This window comes from Nannospalax galili, unplaced genomic scaffold, assembly GCF_000622305.1.
Source record: "Nannospalax galili isolate Female #2095 unplaced genomic scaffold, S.galili_v1.0 scaffold24, whole genome shotgun sequence".
Lineage (NCBI taxonomy): Eukaryota > Metazoa > Chordata > Mammalia > Rodentia > Spalacidae > Nannospalax > Nannospalax galili.
Genome location: NW_008352654.1, coordinates 1,843,285 through 1,863,244, shown reverse-complemented (window position 1 = coordinate 1,863,244; position 19,960 = coordinate 1,843,285). Strand labels below are relative to the sequence as shown.

General features: G+C 44.0%; 2 protein-coding genes across 7 annotated transcripts in view; one reads left to right on the top strand and one right to left on the bottom strand.

Moving 5' to 3' along the window:
• Positions 1–331: 331 nt before the first annotated feature.
• Positions 332–14,402, bottom strand: Fam161b (FAM161 centrosomal protein B). Its single transcript, XM_008849758.2, has 9 exons — positions 14,276–14,402; positions 10,370–10,692; positions 8,577–9,133; positions 7,610–7,947; positions 6,713–6,840; positions 3,988–4,152; positions 3,656–3,755; positions 1,865–2,001; positions 332–1,008 (listed from the first exon to the last, which is right to left on the bottom strand). Exons 1-9 carry the CDS (start codon positions 14,327–14,329, stop codon positions 906–908), a joined length of 1,905 nt encoding a protein of 634 aa, XP_008847980.1. The 5' UTR covers positions 14,330–14,402; the 3' UTR covers positions 332–905.
• A 149-nt stretch (positions 14,403–14,551) lies between these two features.
• Positions 14,552–19,960, top strand: part of Coq6 (coenzyme Q6, monooxygenase) — a 44,712-nt gene continuing 39,303 nt past the window's right edge. For 4 of the 6 annotated variants that reach the window (XM_029554442.1, XM_029554440.1, XM_029554443.1 and 1 more), the window contains exons 1-2: positions 14,553–14,802; positions 19,420–19,554. In XM_029554442.1, the coding sequence (XP_029410302.1) occupies positions 14,616–14,802; positions 19,420–19,554 (322 nt within the window). In that variant the 5' untranslated portion in view covers positions 14,553–14,615. Of the gene's footprint in view, positions 14,803–19,419; positions 19,555–19,960 lie in introns of all 6 variants that reach the window. The other 2 variants (XM_029554439.1, XM_008849754.2) reach the window with 2 other exon arrangements.

Genomic DNA, 19,960 nt, shown 5'->3' with positions numbered 1-19,960 from the left:
GACCAAAAAACAAACAAACAAACAAACAAAAAAAAATCCATGGCTGGAAAATGACAGTAATAACAGATAGTTTTGAGTTTTTCCCAGAAAAATGGTTAAACATGAGAATGGGCTCCTATTAGAGTGGGTAGTCTTGTTATCATCCTGCCTATAACACAAGAAAAACATGCCAAAGATCCCATACTAACAGAAAATCATAGTCTTATGAGCGAGCTTTATTTAAAGTGATCTCCATGCCATGCTGACACATACATGCAAATAGTGGTATGTTATTAACATGACAGAAAATAACTCCTGTTTTAAATAATTTTAGTTCTTCATTTGCTACTGACATGCACAACTATCTTGTACTATGGAGACCTGGGTTCATAGGAAAAATGACCTGTCCCAGTGTATCAAATGCTGATGATGATAAGGCCTGTGCTGAAGGTTACAAATGTGTCCTCCCCGTGGAGGAAATCTGATAAACATGTTTTATTTCTTCCACACAATAACCCTAAATGTTTAGTTGCCAGCATGCATATTTCTGGCTTCTGATAAAGATGGGGTTGGTCTGGCAATTCTGGGTCTCTTTCCAGGCTTACCATCTTATATTTACCCCTCTGACTCACATTTCCTAACTAGCCCTGATAGGGACTTAAGCTTGGACCTTGTTTTCTACACCTAAAGTGTCACGCACAAAGCAAGAACTCTTAACTCTGGGCTGTGACCCCTGAACTTCTTTATTCTGATTCCCTTAAACCATTTCTGTTATCTGTTACTTTTTCCCATTCTTTTATAGTAGCCATGACTCAAAACCCAAGTTTTGCCTGCTTTTACTCAACCCCTAGTTAGCTGCTTGACATTCAAATGTAGTAATATTAAGTGAACTGCTTAAACAAATGATTTGAAATTGGTGGTTCATACTAGAGCTCCTCCAGTTCTTTCTTGGGGTTAGCAGGCTGTTCTAGAGATTCCTCTAAATCCTGCTGTAGATCTCTGATGCTGTGTTTTGTAGTTTCATGGATGCTGCAAAACAGAACATTTTAAATTAAAAAGAATATTGTGTAAGGTTTAAGAATGGTCTCAACATTTCCGTTATTTTATATGGGAGTAGAAACGGGTATTTTAAAGGGGAAAAACAGGAAGTAGGGCAGACCTAAAACAAAATTAAGAATGGTAATTATGCTTTTTGACTTATGATCATCAGTAATGAAAGAGGTGGTGCTAAGGAGTCACCTGTAAGCACTCCCATCATTTCACAAGAAGTATAAATGATTTTTTTCTTCTAAAGTGGAAATATGTTTGTTGTTCTTTTAGTTTTTTGAGACACAGCTGGCCTGGAACTCACTATGTAGATCAGGCTAGCCTTGATCTCACAGAGATCGCCTGCCTCTGCCTCCCTAGTGCTGGGATTAGAGGTGTGTGCCACCACGTCCAGCCTTAAAGTAGAAATAATTTTTTTTTTTTTTTGGTCTTTTTGAGACAGGGTCTCTCTGTAGTCCCAACTGTCCTGGAACTCACTATGTAGACCAGGCTGGCCTGGAACTCACAAAGATCTGCCTGCCTCTGCCTCCCAAGTGCTGGGTCTAAAGGCATGCACCACCATGCCCCGCTGAAAGTAGAAATAACTTTTGATTCGTGTCATTAGAACTGGAATTGGAAAATGATTCATTTCAAAGTGAAGGAATTCAAACTCAGGATACAATGGCAAGATTTTATTCACAACTATTCTAAATTCAAATTCAAGTGTTGCTTGGAGGTCTTAGAATGAGTTAGGGAAATACAGGATTGTGACCTCAAAATGAGGAGCTAAAGTTTCCTCCCAGTGGCTTCACTGGGGATGACAAGTTAGATCTACAGAATGATCAGCATCTCAGATTACCGAGAATTCTTGACTTTGGCCTTCTTCCAGGGTACTGCCTGTGTGCTTTGACTCTGGTTTGTCACAAAGTCTTCCTCCAGTCCAGCCTGCTTCAGGGCATCTCGATACCGTTGTTCTGCTTCTTTCCTAGCAAGGTCCTTTGGAACAGAAGAAGGTTTACTGTTGCTGTCCCTTGAGTTAAGATGATCTAAATTACCTGTATAATCACTATCTGTACAATACTACCCTTTCTACCATCTCCACCTTTAGTGACAGACAAAAATTGTCATGAAACTATTTACAGCCTTGTTTTTGTGCCTTAGTTTGCAAATGAGTCCCCTGAGGATCTTGTTCAAATGCAGGTTTTTAATTGGTAGATCTCAGATGGGGCCTACAACTCTCTATTTTTACCACTTCCAGGAGATAACAGTTGTTAATTTGAGAGCCATATTCTTGCAAAGCAAGAAATTAGATTTGGGCAGGAAAGATGGCTCAGTGGTTAAGAGCACTGGCTGTTCTTACAGAAGACCCAGGTTTGGTTCCCAACACCCACATGGCAGCTTAGCAACCACCCTCTTCTGGCCTCCGTGGGGACTGCATGACACAGGTACACTTACATAAATGCAGGTAAAACACTCAGACACATTAAAAAAAAAAAAAAAAAAAAAAAAAAGACCTGGATTTGGTTCCCAGCACCCATATGGTAGCTTACAACCTTCTGTAATTCCAGTTTTGGCCTTTGAGCACACCAGGTATGCATGTGGTACACATACATACATGCAGACAAACATGTAACATTAAAATAAAAATGTCTTCTTTTTTTAAAAAAAAAAAAAACTAAAGAACCCTTTAACAAACAGGGTGTGGTACTGCATGCCTATCATCCTAGCATGGGGGAGGTTGAAACAGGAGGATGGTAGGTTCAAGGCCAGCCTGGGCTCAGTGAGTTGCAGGTCAGTGTGGGCTACACACTGTCTCAATTTTTTTTTTTTTTTGGTCTTTTTGAGTCAGGGGCTCCCTGTAACCCCAGCTGGCCTTGAACTCATAGAGATCTACCTGCCTCTGCCTCCCGAGTGCTGGGATTAAAGGTGTACACCACCACACCCGGCTCAAATATCTTCATATTTTTAAAAAGTGAAAGGATGTCTCAAAAAGACAAAGAAAAAAAAGTGAAAAGAAAAAATATTTTGGCTTATGGTCTCAGAGTCCATGGTTCCTTGGTCCTGTCACTTTGGGCCCAAGGCTGAACATACGGAGGCAGGAGCATGTGCAGAGGCTGCTCATGCCATGGTAGCCAAGAAGCAGAGAAAACATTCCTGTGCCTGTTAGATAGCAGGCATGCTCCATTTACCCTATTATCCCATTGGGGAGCCCCCAGCCTCTGATACCATGCTGCCCACATTCAGGGTGGGTTTTCCTGCCCAAGTTAATCCTCTCTGGAAACACCCTCACAAATAACACCTAAAAGTGTACATAAATGTACAAACAATCAAATTGACAAGATTAAAAGTCACAGAGCTTTGCCAGGCTTCGTGATGCACGCCTTTAATCCCAGCATTTGGGAGCTAGAGGTAGATGATCTCTGTGAGTTCCAGGCCAGGCTGGTCTACATAGCAAGTTCCAGACCAGCTGGGGCAACAGGGAGAGCTTGTCTCAAAAAGACAAAAAAATTTTAAAAATTAAAAAAAAAATCACAGCTTAACTTAGAATATCTGAGTCTTAAGGAAGTCTTTAATACTCACACAGTAAAATCATAATTTCTAAAAGCCCTGTGGCCCAAAGCAGAATAAAAATGAGACAGTTTGATTTTACCTTGGTAACCTGTTCAAAGAGATAGGGCCTCGTTTGTATTCTTTTCTTCATTTCTTCCAATTCTTTCTTATACTCTTTTGCTCTTTTACGGTCAGTGTTCCTGTAATTAACAAGATTTCTAGGAAGAATCCCATCTTTTCCAATCCAGAATACTCTTTGTTCCAGTAAAGCAAAGTAGCTCCCATGCTCATTGTAAATTCCTAACTGCCTGCGAAAATCTTTGACTCCTGTGATTACAGAAGCTTACCCTAAAGACTCATTTTGCCATTTCAAAGCCAGTGCTGTATTGGAACCGAAAAGAGGCACACCTTTGATGCATGCAGGACACTGACCGGTTCTCTTTGAGCTTTGCTTTGAACACCTCCTCCAGGCTTTGATGGGGATCCATGGCTTTTGCACGCAAGGTCACTGATTTAGACATGGCTTGGCAATTCTTTTTGTGTGTCTCCAACCACTGAATACTGCCATCTGATTTGTTCTTTTTTTCAAGTGATGTTCTAAAATGGAAAGAGCACAAATACCAGCACAAATTACCTGGGCACATATAAATCTTCATAATTCCTCTGGAAAGCCAGTTGGTATTTTTTTTAACTTTATTGTATTTAAAAATTTTTATGTGTATGAAAATGTGTAAGTATACCCATGCATGCAATGCCCACAATACCAGAAGATGGTGACAGATCCCCTAGAACTGAAGTTATGGATGGTTGTTAACAGCCATGTGGGTGCAGGGAACCAAACCTAGGTCTTCTGTAAACAGCCAGAACAGATAGTGCTCTTAACTGCTGAGCCGTCTCTCCAGCCCCTTCTTCACATGGGAAGAGACAGAGTCAGAAAGGGTAAGCCTTTTGTTCAAAGCTACCCAGTAATTAATGGAAAAGCCAAAATTAGAAACAGGATCCCTGATTCCTGAGCCTCTACCCTTGACCACTGTGCTATAAACAGTAGTCAGGATGTGACTTAAGTTCACAGTTCTTTGAGAGTACAAATTTCCATTTTCATAAGAACTGGAAACAGACTTCCTTCAATGTAGACAATTTGAGTTGAACTTGTAGCCATTTGTGTAAATATTCTACAGGATTCTATGGTAAGTTCTACCAAAAGGGAAAACAATCAAGGCTCTTGCATTTAATGTATACATTCAAATATATCAGGAAGAAGGCCATGAAAGCTTAATCTTCTAAAATGTCAAATTCCCTACTCTCGGAAAGCAGATGCAATGTCCTCTGTAGGTGGGCTTGTGTCTCATTAGTGAGGCTTCCTACTGGACCTTGGGATTTTAATGCATTTAACCTAGGTTTAGTAATTCTGTGGAATATGAAGAACAGATTATCTCTGGATCGTAAATATACTTTTCCTGGAAGGTCTGAGAAAGCCAAGTGTGGTCCTGCTACGCCCTGGGAACCCTACAGGAGGCACAACAGTGTTAGTCCGTTCCTAGGCTCAGATACAGTTCAGAGGCCTTGGTAGAGGAACTCCTGCTGAGCCAATGAGAACAGTACCACAGGTCAGGTGAATTGTTAAAGAAAATAAGGCTCAAGTCAGGCATGGTGGTGCATGCCTGTAGTCCCAGCACTTGGGAGGCAGAGGCAGGTGGATCTGTGAGTTCAAGTCCAGCCTGGTCTACATAGTGAGTTCCAGGCCAGCTTTTTAAGATGTAAGTTAACGTTTTTCTTAAGAAATAATTAAGGCTTGTCAGGTGTGGTGGTGTATGCCTTTAATCCCAGCACTTGGGAGGCAGAGGCAGGCAGATCTCTGTGAGTTCAAGGCCAGCCTGGTCTACATAACAAGTTTCAGGCCAGCTGAAACTACAGGGAGACACTGTCTCAAAAAGACCAAAAAAAAGAAGGAAAAAAGGCTTGGAGTGTAACTCAGTGGAGGAGTACTCACTTAGCTTGCACAAGACCCAGTGTTTGATCCCCAGCAATGAGGGAAAAGTGGAGGGAATACGAAGGGAGAGTGAAGGGGAGGAAAACAGGATCCTGTTTCCCAGCTAACTCTGACATTCCCCAAGATGAACCTTAGGGTGTCTCAAATCTGGGCAGTGGATGTCACATCTTGAGTGTGGTAAGTTCTGCTGCCTGCTACCACACTACTTGATTTTCTGAATTTTCATTCCTCATGGCCACCCTTCATATATAGGCTTTGTTTTTAGAAAAGTTCATTGAATGAACTTACTGGAAGAGCAGCAGGCTGGACAGTAATGAATACTACCTAGTCTCACAGGCTTTTATACATTCTCTTTTTCTGGAAACGTCTCTGTAGCCTTTGTCTAACATACTCTGTGTGTAGGGGGATGCATGTGCCAGGCATGTGTGTGGAGGTCAGAGGGTAACTTGCAGGAGTCACTTCTCTTCTACCATGTGGATCCGGGGGAATCAAACTCAGGTCAAGCAAGTGTCTTTACAACCACTGAGCCATCTTCCTGACCCCATTTTATTTTCTGATAGCCCTTTTGGTGAATTTAGAGATCATCTATTGGCTAGACTGGATGGTCAGTCTGGATGATCTGCCTATCTTCCTCTTATCCCCCCACCCCAAACTCCCAGCAAGTGCCAGAATTGTAGACACACTGCTACACCTAGCTTTTACTTGGCTGTTAGAGATCTAAACTCAGGTCCTGATGTTTGCACAGCAAGTGCTTTATCACCTGAACCATCCTCCAGCCCCTCCTTATTTTTTATGTTTCACCTTAGACATGTGTTCCAAAAGACATGAGACCACTGCCCCAGGCTGCCTGGTGTCCTCATAGTCCTCTAACTTGTACTGCTCATAAAAATAAAACAATAATCATTTCTTAGTTCTTCTGTATTTTAGACTAGATATACACTGTAGGTTCCCTAAGGCATCTCTGGCCTTAACACTGTGCCTTGCACAGACTAAGCCCCCATGAGGATTTGCTGGATAATCTTCATGGATTTATTCCTTCCCTGATCAGAGAACTTTGCCCCCTTGAGGTATCTCTGATAACTGCAGAGGTAGCTCAGCATCAGGGTGGATTCCAGCATTTGGGCCAAGACCAGAACGTCCCAAGTCTGGTATGGCCTGCTCACTCACTTGACTGCAGATTCCCTCTTCCTGGTAGCATCAGTGATGTGCACAGGGAGGGTGTTGGCAGAAAGTGATGCAAGGCCACTCAGAGAACGACTCTTTGTCAGGGGTGTCCGTGCTGGCTGAGGGGACTTCTATAAGAAAGGAAGGCTGGTATTGGTGGGATAGCATGTGATTAGTTCCCATCCTAATTAGGACTCAAATTAACTGAACTAAAACTGAGTATTTTTTCCTTGTGAATAAGACAAGGAGAATGAGATCTCAAGCTTAGTTACCAGGCCCACACTTAGATATCAATCTTAGTTTTTAATCAAGGGAGAGGAGTTCTTTGGAGCTGTGTGATGGCTAGTTTTGTCAACTTAACCATCCAGAATCACCTGGGAAGAATTTCAGTGAAGGACTGTCTAGATTTGGTAAGCCTGTGTTGAAAGAAACCTGAGCATAGTCACATATGCATCCACTTTCTACTTTGACTGTGGATGTGACCGGCTTCAAGTTCCTGCTGCTTTCACTTCCCAGCTAGGATGGACTGTAACCTGGAGTTAGGGATAAAATTAAACCCTTTCTTCCCTATGTTGCTTTTGTCAAGGTATTTTATCACAGCAGCAACAACAACAAAAATAAGACAACATGCTAAAGGGATACAAGCAATTGATACCATTCCCTGTCTCAGACCTGCTTGGACTTACTTTTGTAACATCCCTCTAGAGAGGAATGAAAGGGAATGCTCTTATGTTAAATTACAGGAATGTGTAATAAATAAATGCTTGCAACTGAGCTTAATTTTAAAAAAAATAAAAATTAAGACAGAACAATGTTGAGACAACTTCTTTCCTTGAAGACTTAGGCCCACTCTGTATTTCAGACCTCAGGCTCTGACCCTTCCCCTGCCTGTGTTCTCACCCTTCTCCCCTCAGTGGTGACAGCATCACAGGACCGTGGAGTATGACACAGGTTGGCAGTCCTCAACAAGAAAGGCTTGTTTCGAGTCATCTCTCGGGTCTCCCTTCTTTTGGCGGCTCTTCTCTGGAAGGCCTTGTAAAGGCCCTCATAGTCAGGGACCACAGAGTTCACCCGAGGCTGAAATCCAAAGTCAGTCTGTAGAAAGCTGAGTTTTTCCTCCTGGGTTCGGGTGGCTGTGCGGGGAGCCCGGCTACTGGAGGAGCTGATAGGGGAGGAGGCCATCTGGAGCATGTCTAGGGCCCTTATCTGGATGCGAATTTTCCTGAAGAGCTCAGCTTCTATGGAGAAAGAGGACAGTGAAGGGTGAGCAGAGACCACGCTTCAAAGGGTCTAGAGAGCACCCGCCCACCTCCTTTTTTGAAACAGGGTCTCACTATGTAGACCAGGCTGGCCTTGATACCCTCCCCTTTTTTGAGACAGCTTGGAATTCAACTTGTCCAAATCCTTCTGCCTCAACCTCCTATGTAGGTGGGCATACAGGCAATGGTAACCAGTGTAAATCATCATCCCCCCAGGTGATTTCAGTGATTAGCACTACCTTACCAGCATAAAAAGGGTTGGGTACTTTCCCAGGGGCAGCTGACTGGAAGTGGTTCTGGCCAAAGGAGGTCCTTGAGTGTCTTGTACATGGTCTTTGCTCTCACACCTATATTGGTTTAGAGACTTTCACATGTGCTTACTGAGAGATGTCCAGAATGAGACCTGGGTGGTTGCTGTGGGACTGCCTTTCTGTTTAGACAGACCTAACCCTCTGTGTTGCCTGCATGGAGCATGCAGCCTCTAGTGGGTATACCTGGCAACTGGTCTGCAAGCCCAGGTGAACCCTGAAGCTTGACTAAGTCCCTGCAGGGACTCTGGAGACCCAGGCTAGGGGAGGCACAGAGGCAAAGTGGCAAGGTATCTTTACCCTGGAGTTTGTCCCCAAGGGCTGGCTCCAGAATGGATTTGGGGATCTTTCTGATGGCCTTCTTTTGGGGGACTTTGGCCTTAGCCATGGCAGCCAAGTCTTTCTGCCGAGCAGCTTCCTTTTGCGGCTGCTCTTCCTTCTCCAGGAAGCTGAAGGGCTTCAGTGAGGAGAGAAGTAGTTCCTTCCTCTTCTGGATCCCTGTGCGCCTCCGGGCCTCACTGCGCTCCATGATCTCCTGGTAGAGTGGTAAGTAGACGTGTGCGGGCACAGGCTGAGCCCGAAACTGCCGGTGGCACTCAGCCTCCTCCTGGCCCTGCCTCTGTGCCTGCAGCCTCTCCTGCTCAAATGAAGCAGGTGAGGCCAGCCACTGGGCCTTCTTCCGGGCTTCGCGCAGTGTCATACGAAATGGCTGAGGGACGGTGATGGAAGATGCCCAGGAGCAGACACTTCTCTGCTTGGGGGCAGGCCCAGAGTCTGAGGACGGCAGGGCCTGAGCCCTGGAAATGTCAGAGCTTGGAAGGCTGCTCAGGGAGCTGCAGCGTCTTGTGGAGCCACACCTGGGTGAAAACAGAACTTGTGTAGACAGAGCAGTCAGGAGGCTTGGCTTCTCCCGATTCCTATCTCCAGCCTCCCTGCCCAGCACACCACAGCTATGTGGATTCTCAGCCCTGGTATCCAAACCCAATAGCCTCCAAGCCTTAACCTTACCAACCAGATCTCCTTCCTTCCCATAGGCAATCCTGGAGCCCAATGGGAACTCCTCATAATTCATGCAGGAGTTGGCACTTTGCACTCTGATCGTTGCATATGAGAGAAATAGTGCAGTGGGGTAAAGCAGAGACTCAGAGTCAGATGGATCCAATTCAGACCTGGAGGTTTTGAGTTTCCTTATATACAGAGTGGCAAAATAGTATCCATTTATAAGGTTATTGGGATTAAATATTAAATGAAATAAAGGTCAAGTGTGGTGGCACATGCCTGTAATACCAGCCCTTGGGAGGTGAAGATAGTTCAAGGCCAGCCTGGACTACATGAGACTGTCTTTAAAAAAAGATAAAGTGGGGCCGGAGAGATGGCTCAGTGGTTAAGAACACTGGTTGTTCTTGCAGAAGACCTGGGTTCGAATCCTAGCACCCACATGACAGCTAACAACTGCCTGTAACTCCAGTCCCAGGGGATCCAACAGCCTCTTCTGACCTCCACGGGCATTGCACGACATGGGTGCACTTACCTACATGCAGGCAATACACGCACAACATAAAATTAATAAAGAAAAAAAATTTTAAAGAAAGATAAAGTAGGGCTGGAGAGATGGCTCAGTGGTTAAGAACACTAGTTGTTCTTGCAGAAGACCTGGGTTTGAATCCCAGCACCCACATGGTAGCTAACAACTGTCTGTAACTCCAGTTCCAGGGGATCCGACAGCGTTTTCTGTCCTCTGCGGGCATTGCACAACACGGGTGCACTTACCTACACACAGGCAATACACACATATACATTAAACAAAATAATTTAAAAAACAAAAAAGATAAAGTATACATGTATACAACAGAGTTGGCCCTGGTCAATTAATCTTGTCATTCTTGGGGGGAAGGATGTTTGGGAAAGGCCTCCCTTAGTAGTTCCAGTGCTTCACTGAACTAAGTGAGCATCGCCCAAAGTAATTTAGGATTGCTGGGTAGAAATCAGAGCATGCATTTGGACCCAAGAACTAATTCTGAGTTGGATCTTGGATAAGGAACTTGAGGGAGTTGCCTTATACATAGAGAAGGTAATGCCCTTCAGTGTCTTACCTCAGAGACTGAGGGTCCTGGGCCTGTAGCTTCCTCCTGCTCTTGTGTTGGAAGAAATGTTCCAAGTCTTCCTCATCTTTGGAGTCCTCCTCATCACTGTTTGGGTCAGACTGAAGGAGGGACTCCAACCGATTCCATCTGCCTTTCTGTTTTAGAATTTGTAGAATCTCATAAAAGCTCTCATTTGAGTCAGAAGTAGAATCTGTCTCCTCCTCTGAGCTGAGGAACTCGTAGAGTTTGCCAGCTCTGGGCAAAACCAGCCCTTCTCCAGATGGCTCATCTTCTGGCTCAGTGTCTGATGAGGAAGATATGGGGGGAAATATCTAAAGTGTAATAGAAATGAATTGTGAGTTAAACTTTTAATTTCAAAGGTATTCAAAACATGACAATCTGACTTCAGTCAAGCCTCAGTATATTAGGAACTAGAAAGGAACAAAGAAAAATAAAATGTGTTCTTTACTCCAAAGATACTTCACAATGTGTGTGCTTGATTATGGGTAGGAAAGGTGGCAGGAGAGCTAAAGCTAGTTCCCTGCTCCATTCAACGAAGTACTGGCAAAGTACCTCATCTGTACCATGCACTCTGTTCTCTGTGCTCCAGGAATCCTGCCCATGACCTTGGCTACACTCTGTACCCTGGCTTACTTGGGATTTACATACTACCCATCTTCTCTGGTTCCCCATACATACCCCTACTTTTCACATATCTTAAGTAATTTCCACTCCATTACCAGGAATGGATCTTTAACAGGAAAGGCAATGTATCTAGGTGAAAGAGCAACATAGAAAGTGGCATTCCCAACCAGATTTTAAATACTTAAAGGTTCGGGAGTGGGGCTTAGTGGTACAGCCCTTGCCTAGCATGCTCAAGGGTTGGCCTTAATCCTCAGAAGCATAAAGCAACAACATCTCATGCATTTATATAGAAAATATTGGTTGGGTGCCCAATGTGCGCTGCATGGAAAACAAGGCAGGGTCTCTATTTGTGAAGCTTGTACTCCAGGGAGAGCAAGTGGACAATGTAAGAGGATAATATAAAGAAAGAAAAACAGACACTGTACGGTCATGGAGAGATAGTGCACTTGAGGAAAGCCTTTCTGTTGATACAGCCCATCAGGGGTCACCAGGAATGTGCCTGTAATCGGGAGTAACTTTATCAATATGTTGCATTACATCATGGAAAACTATAGTAAACCTGTGGGGACAGATTTTCAGGGTCAGCTTGTCCCAACTGATTCAGAAGGTTAGGAGAAGAGGGATGAACTCTGAACAGGTTTTGTGATGAAGCAGCAACAGTTTAGTAAAGGGGATAGCTGAGAAATTTTTATTGAAAAAGTGAGAAGAAAAAAGCAGGGCAGCGTAAATAATTGATAAGTAAGCATGATCACTTAGAGGAATGGGGTGTTAGTATTTCTGCAGCTACTTTATGGACCCAGGGAAAACACCGTTTTCTGGTGATCTTGCTGCTGACCTTGGGTGTGTCTGTTAGTGATACAGATGCTCCTTGACTTATGATGGGGTTATATCCTGATAAACCCATTATAAATCCCATATTATGAAAGTAGAAATGCATTCAATACACCAAACCTATTGGACACCTAGCTTAGCAACACAGGACACTATAAGATATTAGTTATTCACTCTTGTGATTCTGTGACTGACTGGAAGCTGCAACTCACAGTCAGTACTCAGGATAAAGTATAATAGTCCTCTTTAGAAGGACCAAAATTTGGGGTTGGAGTTTTAGCTCCATAATAGAATATTTGTCTAGCATGTGCAGGGCCCTAGGCTCAATCTCCAGTGTCACAAAAGATTTCTGAAGTACAGTTTCTATTGAGTGCACATTGCCTTTCCACTATTATAAAGGTTCAAAAATGGTGCATTGAACCATCATAAATCAGGAATGCCTGTTTTTCAGTCATACGTTGATTTTTATTTTCTTCCTATGGAGTGATTGTTTTGTTTGTCTTTTTGAGACAAGATCTCCCTGTAGTCCCAGGGAGAGGGAAGCCAGCCTTACTGTGATCTGAGGGAAGAGGATTCTGGGTTTAAGGAACAGCAAATACAAAGGCCTTCCAACAGGGTCTTCCCAGAAACAATCTTGAATCTTGTAGTGGTAGAAAGCAGCTTTGTGTGGCTGGAGGACAGGGACATGAGATGTCCTTAGAGTAGCAGATATGAGGCCAGGATGGGACTATAGATGGTAAGTAGTTGCAATTTGGACTGCAATTTGGGCAGTCCATCTGAGTCAAAAGTATGTATGTGCTGCGACCCCGGCTCTGTGGATGAACAGCATGTAATCTAGGGAAGATCTCAATCTCTCCCTCTCTCCTCCTTCCCCCGATCTCTATCTCTTTCTGTCTCTGTTATGACAAAGTCAAAGGGTAATGTTGAATATGCATTGCTCTCCTGAGTTGCTAGGATTACAGGTGTGAGCCACCATGCTGGCTCTAACTTTTTAAAAATGTATGGAAATACAATTTCCATGGCATACAACTTACCCGTTTTAAGTGTATAATACAGTAGTTTCTAGTATAGTAAGAGCTGTCCAACTATCACAATAAATTTTAGGACATTTTCATCATTTCTCTAAAAAACTGCTATACCCTTTCAGTGCCCTTTGCAATTTTCCCTAATCTTCCCCACCCTGCCAGCCCTAAGCAGTCTACTTTCTTCTTCTTTTTTTGGGTCTTTTTGAGACAGGATCTCCCTGTAGCCCCAGCCTTGTATAGCTGGAGGACAGTGACATGAGTTGTCCTTAGAGTAGCAGATATAAGGCCTGGAACTCACTATGTAGACCAGCCTGGCCTTGAACTCACAGAGATCTGCCTGCCTCTGCCTCCCGAGTGCTAGGATTTAAAGTGATGCGCCACCAAGCCCCGCCCACAGTCTACTTTCTGTCTTGTCTCTTCGGATTTGGAGGCAGATTACTTAATATTTCTGTGCCTTAGTTTTCTCTTCTAGAAAACGGTGTTGAGGAGATACACGCATACAGTTTAATGAGTTTAAGTATATTCACGGAACTGTGCAATCATCACCACAGTAAATTTTAGTACATTTTCCTTACTCTTTTTTATTTTTTTATTTTTATTTATTTATTTTTTGTCTTTTTGAGACAGGATCTCCTTGTAGCCCCAGCTGTCCTGGAACTCACTATGTAGACCAGGCTGGTCTCGAACTCACAAAGATCCGCCTGCCTCTGCCTCCCAAATGCTGGGATTAAAGGGGTGCGCCCCCCCGCCCATCTCCCTTTCTCTTTTTTTTTTTTAATTTCATTTATTATCTTTATTTTATGTGTATGCATGTATTCCTTGGATGTAGGTAAGTGCACCCGTGTCGTGCAATGGCCGCGGAGGCCAGAAGAGGGCGTCAGATCCCCTGGAACTGGAGTTATGGACAGTTGTTAGCTGCCATGTGGGTGCTGGGATTCGAACCCGGGTCTTCTGCAAGAACAGCCAGTGTTTTGAACAGCTGAGCCATCTCTCCAGCTCTCCCATTTTCCTTACCCTTAAAACAAACAAAACAAAACAAAACAAAACTTGGAGGCCTTCAGAAGCCATATCCGTTTCTCCCCATTCTCTCATCCCTGGGCAATGACTTGCCTACTTTCTGTCTCTATAGATTTGCCTTTTCTGGATAACTATAAGTAGATAGAGATCTACTTCAATATTTTCAGGGTTAACCCACGTTTTCTTAATACTTCTCTCCCAAGAGCCGTGTACAAGACACCAGTGATTCGAATCCCCAGGACCCTCCGCCTCCTAATGTCTAAATACAGCCAATTTCAATCCTATGTCCCACGATGACACGCCCCTGACGTCTGTCTCCAAGGCAACACCAAACAGGTTCCTCGCGTGGGGATTCCTTTCCGAGGAATCCTGCTTCCTCCTTTCTTCCTCTCCTCACCTCATGGCACCACTCGGCGCACTCGGGGGCTCCCTCAGGCCTCCCCACAGTCATCGTCCTAACCCGCGGTGACAGCGGCGGGGACAGCGAGGGTGACAGCGGAGCAGGACGCAAAGACAGCGCTAGCCACGCCCCGTTACTTTAGCTTTTGATTGGCTTCCAGTGACCAATCCGTCCCGCCCAAGAAGAGAAGACTCGTTTTCTGATTGGCTTTATTACCTTGGCGCATTTCATTTCTGGTTCTGAGGCGGAAGCTGAAGCTGCTCGAGGTTGGAGGACTCTGCCCCGGAAGTGCTATGGGTAGGGTAGCGGAGCGCCGAGGGCGCAGGCGCAGGCCAGCATGATGGTCGCGGTCGGCTCGTTGGTTGGCCGGCTGGGCATGCGGCAGTGGGGTGTCGGGCCGTCGGCCCTCACCCGAGGCCCGCTGACCGCCTGCCGGAGATGGGCGGGCGCATCAGCAGACACCGTGTACGATGTGGTGGTGTCGGGCGGAGGCCTGGTGGGCGCTGCCATGGCTTGTGCCTTGGGTAAGCGCATCTCTGGGGAAGGTGGTGCGGAACTGGGCAGGTGACGGACCACGGGGACCAAGGCGGACCGGGCGGCCGCGGCTGTTTGTCCAAGGGCCCAGCTGCTTAACGGGGGTGGGGGAGGGGGCGACGACACGGACAGACGCTGCTCGGAATGGGCGTGTCGCTTTAGTCCCACGGGGTCAAAAGTGGGCGGGGCCCTTTGACTCTATTGTACCTGTGGGAATGCCCAGGGTTGTTTTGCAGAGTAAGGCTTCAGGCCTTGTGGTACTGGACGATTGTTTTTTATTTTGTCTTTTTGAGTCCGGGTTTCCCTGTAGCCCCAGCTGTCCTGGAACTCACTATGTAGACCAGGCAGGCCTCGAACTCACAAAGATCCGCCTGCCTCTGCCTCCCAAGTGCTGGGCTTAAAGGCGTGTGCCACCACGGTTGTTTTTTTTAAAGCCGCTTTGTTAAGGACCATCAGGCCCTCCAACTTAAAGCAAACAGGTTAATGGGTTTTTGTATATTCGCAGAGCTGTGCAGTCACTACAGTAAGTGTAGGTACATTTTTCCTTACTTCAAAACAAGTCTTGGAATTCTTTAGAACCACTCGTTTCTCTCCATCTCCTTAGGCCTAGGCAGCGAGCCCCCCCCCCCCCTCTTAAAAATAGATTGGTCTTTTTTGATTATATGTAGATGGAGAGCTACTTAATGTTTTCAAGGTTAATCCATGTTGTAGACTGTATCAGTACCCCATTCTCTTTGAGAGTTGAGTAATATTCAGTTGTGTGTGCACCACATTTTGTTTGATTCTTAATAGCATGTAATAGATACATATTTTAGTCGTTTCCTTTTGACCTATTATGAATAATTCTAGGAGTATTTTGTATACAAGCTTTGGTGTAGATATATGTGTTTGGTTATCTTGGATGTGTTCTTACCAGTGGAATTTCTGGGTTATATGGTAACTGTTTTGAAGAACTGCCAAACTGTTTTTGAGACTACCACTGTACATTCTCACGAAGAATATGTGAATGTTCTAGTTTCTCTAGATCCTGCACAACACTTGCTGCTGCCTTCTTACTTACAGCCCTCTTCAGTGAGGTGTGGTTTTGGTTTATATTTTCCTCATGACTAATCATGCTGACTAATTTACCTAACCAGTCCATCTGTCCTTTACTTTTGCCCTACTGTGGAACCGAGGTACTTGCACATGCTAGAAAGTGCTGTACCACTAAGCTATGTCCCCTGCTGAATATTCTTTCTCATGTGTATATTTATCATTTGTGTATCTTTGGAGAAATGCCTATTCAGCTTCTTTGCTCTTTTTGTTGATATTTTCTGTAGGCAGTTCTTAGAATGGAACGCATCTTTTCACTCTGTATCCAGACTATCCTGGAATTCTGTTCAAGGCAACCCATTCTTCTGCCTCAGCTTCCCAAGTGCTGGAAAGTGGCATAGGCATGTGCCACTGTTCTTGTCCCCTGCTGAAACTTTAGTATTCATATTTTGGTGCTTTGGTATCTTGTGTTAGAATTTTTTTTTCTTTTTTCCCCTTGTTCTTTTTCTCAATATTACAAGGAAAACAGCAATGCTTTCTTTTATAAATGTTTGCACAATATTCTGTATTGTAATGGTTTACTTTTCTGTTTCTTCCACAGAACAGTACATTTAAAAAGTCAGGGATAGCTGGGCATGGTGGCGCACACCTTTAATCCTAGCACTAGGGAGGCAGAGGCAGAGGCAGGTGGATCTCTGTGAGTTCAAGGCCAGCCTGGTCTACATAGTGAGTTCCAGGCCAGCTAGTGTTACAGGGAGACCCTGTCTCAAAAAGACCAAAACAAAGGTCAGGGGTGACTGCTAAAAATCATAGTATAACTGGGCCCGGTGGTGAACTCCTGTATTCCCAGCACTTGGAAGATAGAGGCAAAAGGATCAGAAGTTCAAAGTCCTTCTTGGCTATATAGTGAGTTTGAGGCCAGCTTGGAATACATGAAACCAATAAAAATAATAAAAAGTGTAAATAAATAAAAATTTAAAATTTCCAATAGGCTTTTTAAAAAGATTTATTTATTTTTTAAGCTTAAAATTTTTTTTTAATTATTTTTATTTTATGTGTATGCCTGTATTACCTGCATGTAGGTAAGTGCATCTGTGTCGTGCAATGTCCTCAGAGATCAGGAGAGGCTCTCGAATCCCCTGGGACTGGAGTTAAGACAGTTGTTAGCTGCCATGTGGGTGCTGGGATTTGAACCTGGGTCTTCTGTAAGAACAACCACCATTCTTAACCGCTGAGCCATCTCTCCAGCCCCAAGATTTATTTATTTTTAATGTATAAAGTGTTTTGCTTACGTGTATGTATGTGTACCACTTGAGTGCCGGTGGAGACCAGAAGAGGACATCAGATCACCTGGAACTGGAGTTAAAAGACTATTTATTGTGAGCTGCCTTGTGGGTGCTGGGAACCAAATTTAGGTCCTCTGCAAGAGCAGCCAGTGCTCTTAATGATTAAATCATCTCTGCAACTCCTGTTTATTTGGTTGGTTTGTTTGTTTGAAACAAGGTCCCTCTAGGTAGCCCTGACTGGCCTGGAACTGTAATTGATCCTCTTACCTCTGCTTTCTGAATGCTGGGATTGTGGGCATGTACTGACGACACTCCTGACTCTAGTAGACTTTTACTGATTTTTCCTGTTAAGTCCATTCTGTCTTCCTTGATTCTTCAGACTCACCTATTTTATGTTTCAGGCTTGTATTTCCCTTTCACATTTGAGTTTGAGGATGGTCTCCTGTATAGTTTCTCTACTATATTTAAACCCTTTTTTTTTTTTTTTTCAATTTGAACCTCTAACTTCTGGGCTCAAACAATCCTCCTGCCTTAACCTCCAGAGTGGTTGGGAACACGTGTATGCACCATTGTATCCAGATTCTTGTATTATTTATAAGTTATAGTCTCTAGTATTGAGGTTTTTTTTGTTTGTTTTTGTTTTTTTAATTAAAAAATGTTACAGCAAGCCAGGCATGTTGTGCATACTTTTTAACCCCAGCACTCTGGAGACAGAGACAGGTAGATCTCTGAGATTGAGGCCAGTCTATATAGCATACTTCTAGGCCAGCTGGGACCACAGGGAAAATCCTGTCTCAAAAAAATAAAACAGCCGGGCGTGGTGGCACACGCCTGTAGTCCCAGCACTTGGGAGGCTGAGACAGGCGGATCTCTGTGAGTTCAAGGCCAGCCTGGTCTACATAGTCAGTTCCAGGACAGCTGGAACTACAGGGAGACCCTGTCTCAAAAAGGCCAAAAAAAAAAAAAAAGTTACATTAAATAACTAAAAAATAAAATATGTAACATGGCTGTATTTTATAATGTGTTTAGAAATCCTTAATTCTTTTCCTCTTAGTTTTCTGGTCTGTCTTAACAGGCATACAGTATATACTTTATGGATTTGTAGCATTTGCAGCTGGAAATAATAACCATAAGGGAAGAACTGGTTCCTGCCCCAAAGGAGTTTGCAGTGTAGCAAAGGAGGAGGAAGAAAGGAAGGCTTCCTTAGAGGAACAAGCTGTTGGTGGGGGCCAGAGCCTGGTGCAAACACTACACCTAGGAGGTGCTTGAGTGGGTAGCATTATAGAGTACGGCTTAAGGAATAGGGCGTTGGGCCAGAAAGCCATGCCCTCTGAACAAGTACATCTGGGTTCCTTCATCTGGAGCTGCTGCCCAGCAAGAAGGATCTTGGAGCCCTGGTGGGTTGAGTGCCACTCACTGCCTGTGCCATTGGAGCCACTCTGATTTTCAAATATCCTCCTATGTCTTGTAATGGTGCCTCTCTTCTCGTTTATACTGTAAATCTGCCTGCCTCTGCCTCTGCTGGGATTAAAGGTGTGCACTACCACATTGGGCTCTGTGAATCATTTTTTAAAGGACAGAGGTGCATGGGTTTAAGATTGTATTTACTCTGTTTTGTTTTGTTTTTTAAAACAGGGTGTTACTGGTTAGTCCTAGTTTGGCTGGAAGTTGCAGGGTGTACCAGGCTGGCCTTGAACACACAGTGATCCTCCTGTCTCTGCATGAGATTAAAGGGATGCACCATCGCACATTGATAAACTGCTATTTTACTTTTATTTTGTTTTTTGAGATAGGTTCTCACTTTGTATTCTAGGTTGGACTCCAATTCATGGCAGTCCTCCTGCCTTAGTCTCCCAGGTGCTGGGATTATAGGCATGAGGTACCATACCTGGTTTATATTTGTTTCTAACTAAAGCCTTAAAACAAAAATTGCCAGCTTTAATCCCAGCACTCGGGAGACAGAAGTAGGCAGATCTCTGAGTTCAAGGCCAGCCTCGTCAACATAGTGAATTCCAGGCCAACTGGGGCTACAGGGAGACCCTGTCTCAAAAAGAACCCCCCCCCCCAAAATGTACCTTGTAATGTTTTGAAAAATGCATGTTATATAATTTTAAATCTGGTTCAACATATATTTCCTTAAACATCTATTATTTCTTTATGATGAAAACTTTCCAAATTCTAACTTTCTGAAGTATACAGCACATTATTGTTATTTATAGTTTCCCTACTGTATAATTAAATTCTTATCTTTACTAAAATGATTTAAAAAATTTTTTTTTTCTTTTTTAGGACATGATATTCACTTTCATGACAAGAAAATCTTGTTGCTAGAAGCAGGTCCAAAGAAGGTACTGGAGAAATTGTCAGAAACTTACAGCAACAGAGTCAGCTCCATTTCCCCTGGTTCAGCAACTCTCCTCAGTAGTAAGTTAGATCTCTGATGGGCCCTACTCCTTTCTGCTCAGCTTTCCAGTGCATCTCATAGGCAGTCACCAGAGCACCTGAGAGAAAGCCCACAGCAGGGAGTGGGAAGGTGGGCTTGATAGTCTGGGTCACAGTTGAAGATGAGGATTGCTGACGTTGTTAATGTGTTGAGTCCTGGTCTGGGGAAGACATCCTTGAGACATGTGAGTCTGTCTTGTACACTTCATTTGTGATGTTAGGGCATTGTTGCTTAATTCTCTGTATCTCTAGGAGCTAATGGTGAACATTTACTGTCCATTCCAAGTCAGCCCTCAAATGAGTTGGGGAGTATGCTTATTAGCTGCCTTTGGGATGTAGATGAACCAGTTAGCCAATTGTCTTTAGGTGTCTACTAAATGTTACTCCC

Coding starts and splice junctions, on each gene's coding strand:
- Fam161b (XM_008849758.2), bottom strand. CDS start 14,329: ATGACTGTGGGGAGGCCTGAGGGAGCCCCCGAGTGCGCCGAGTGGTGC. Junction 2,002..3,655: donor TCTTTGAACAGGTTACCAAG/GTAAAATCAAAC, acceptor TCTGTTCCAAAG/GACCTTGCTAGGAAAGAAGC. Junction 1,009..1,864: donor GCCAAAGTCAAGAATTCTCG/GTAATCTGAGAT, acceptor TCTGTTTTGCAG/CATCCATGAAACTACAAAAC.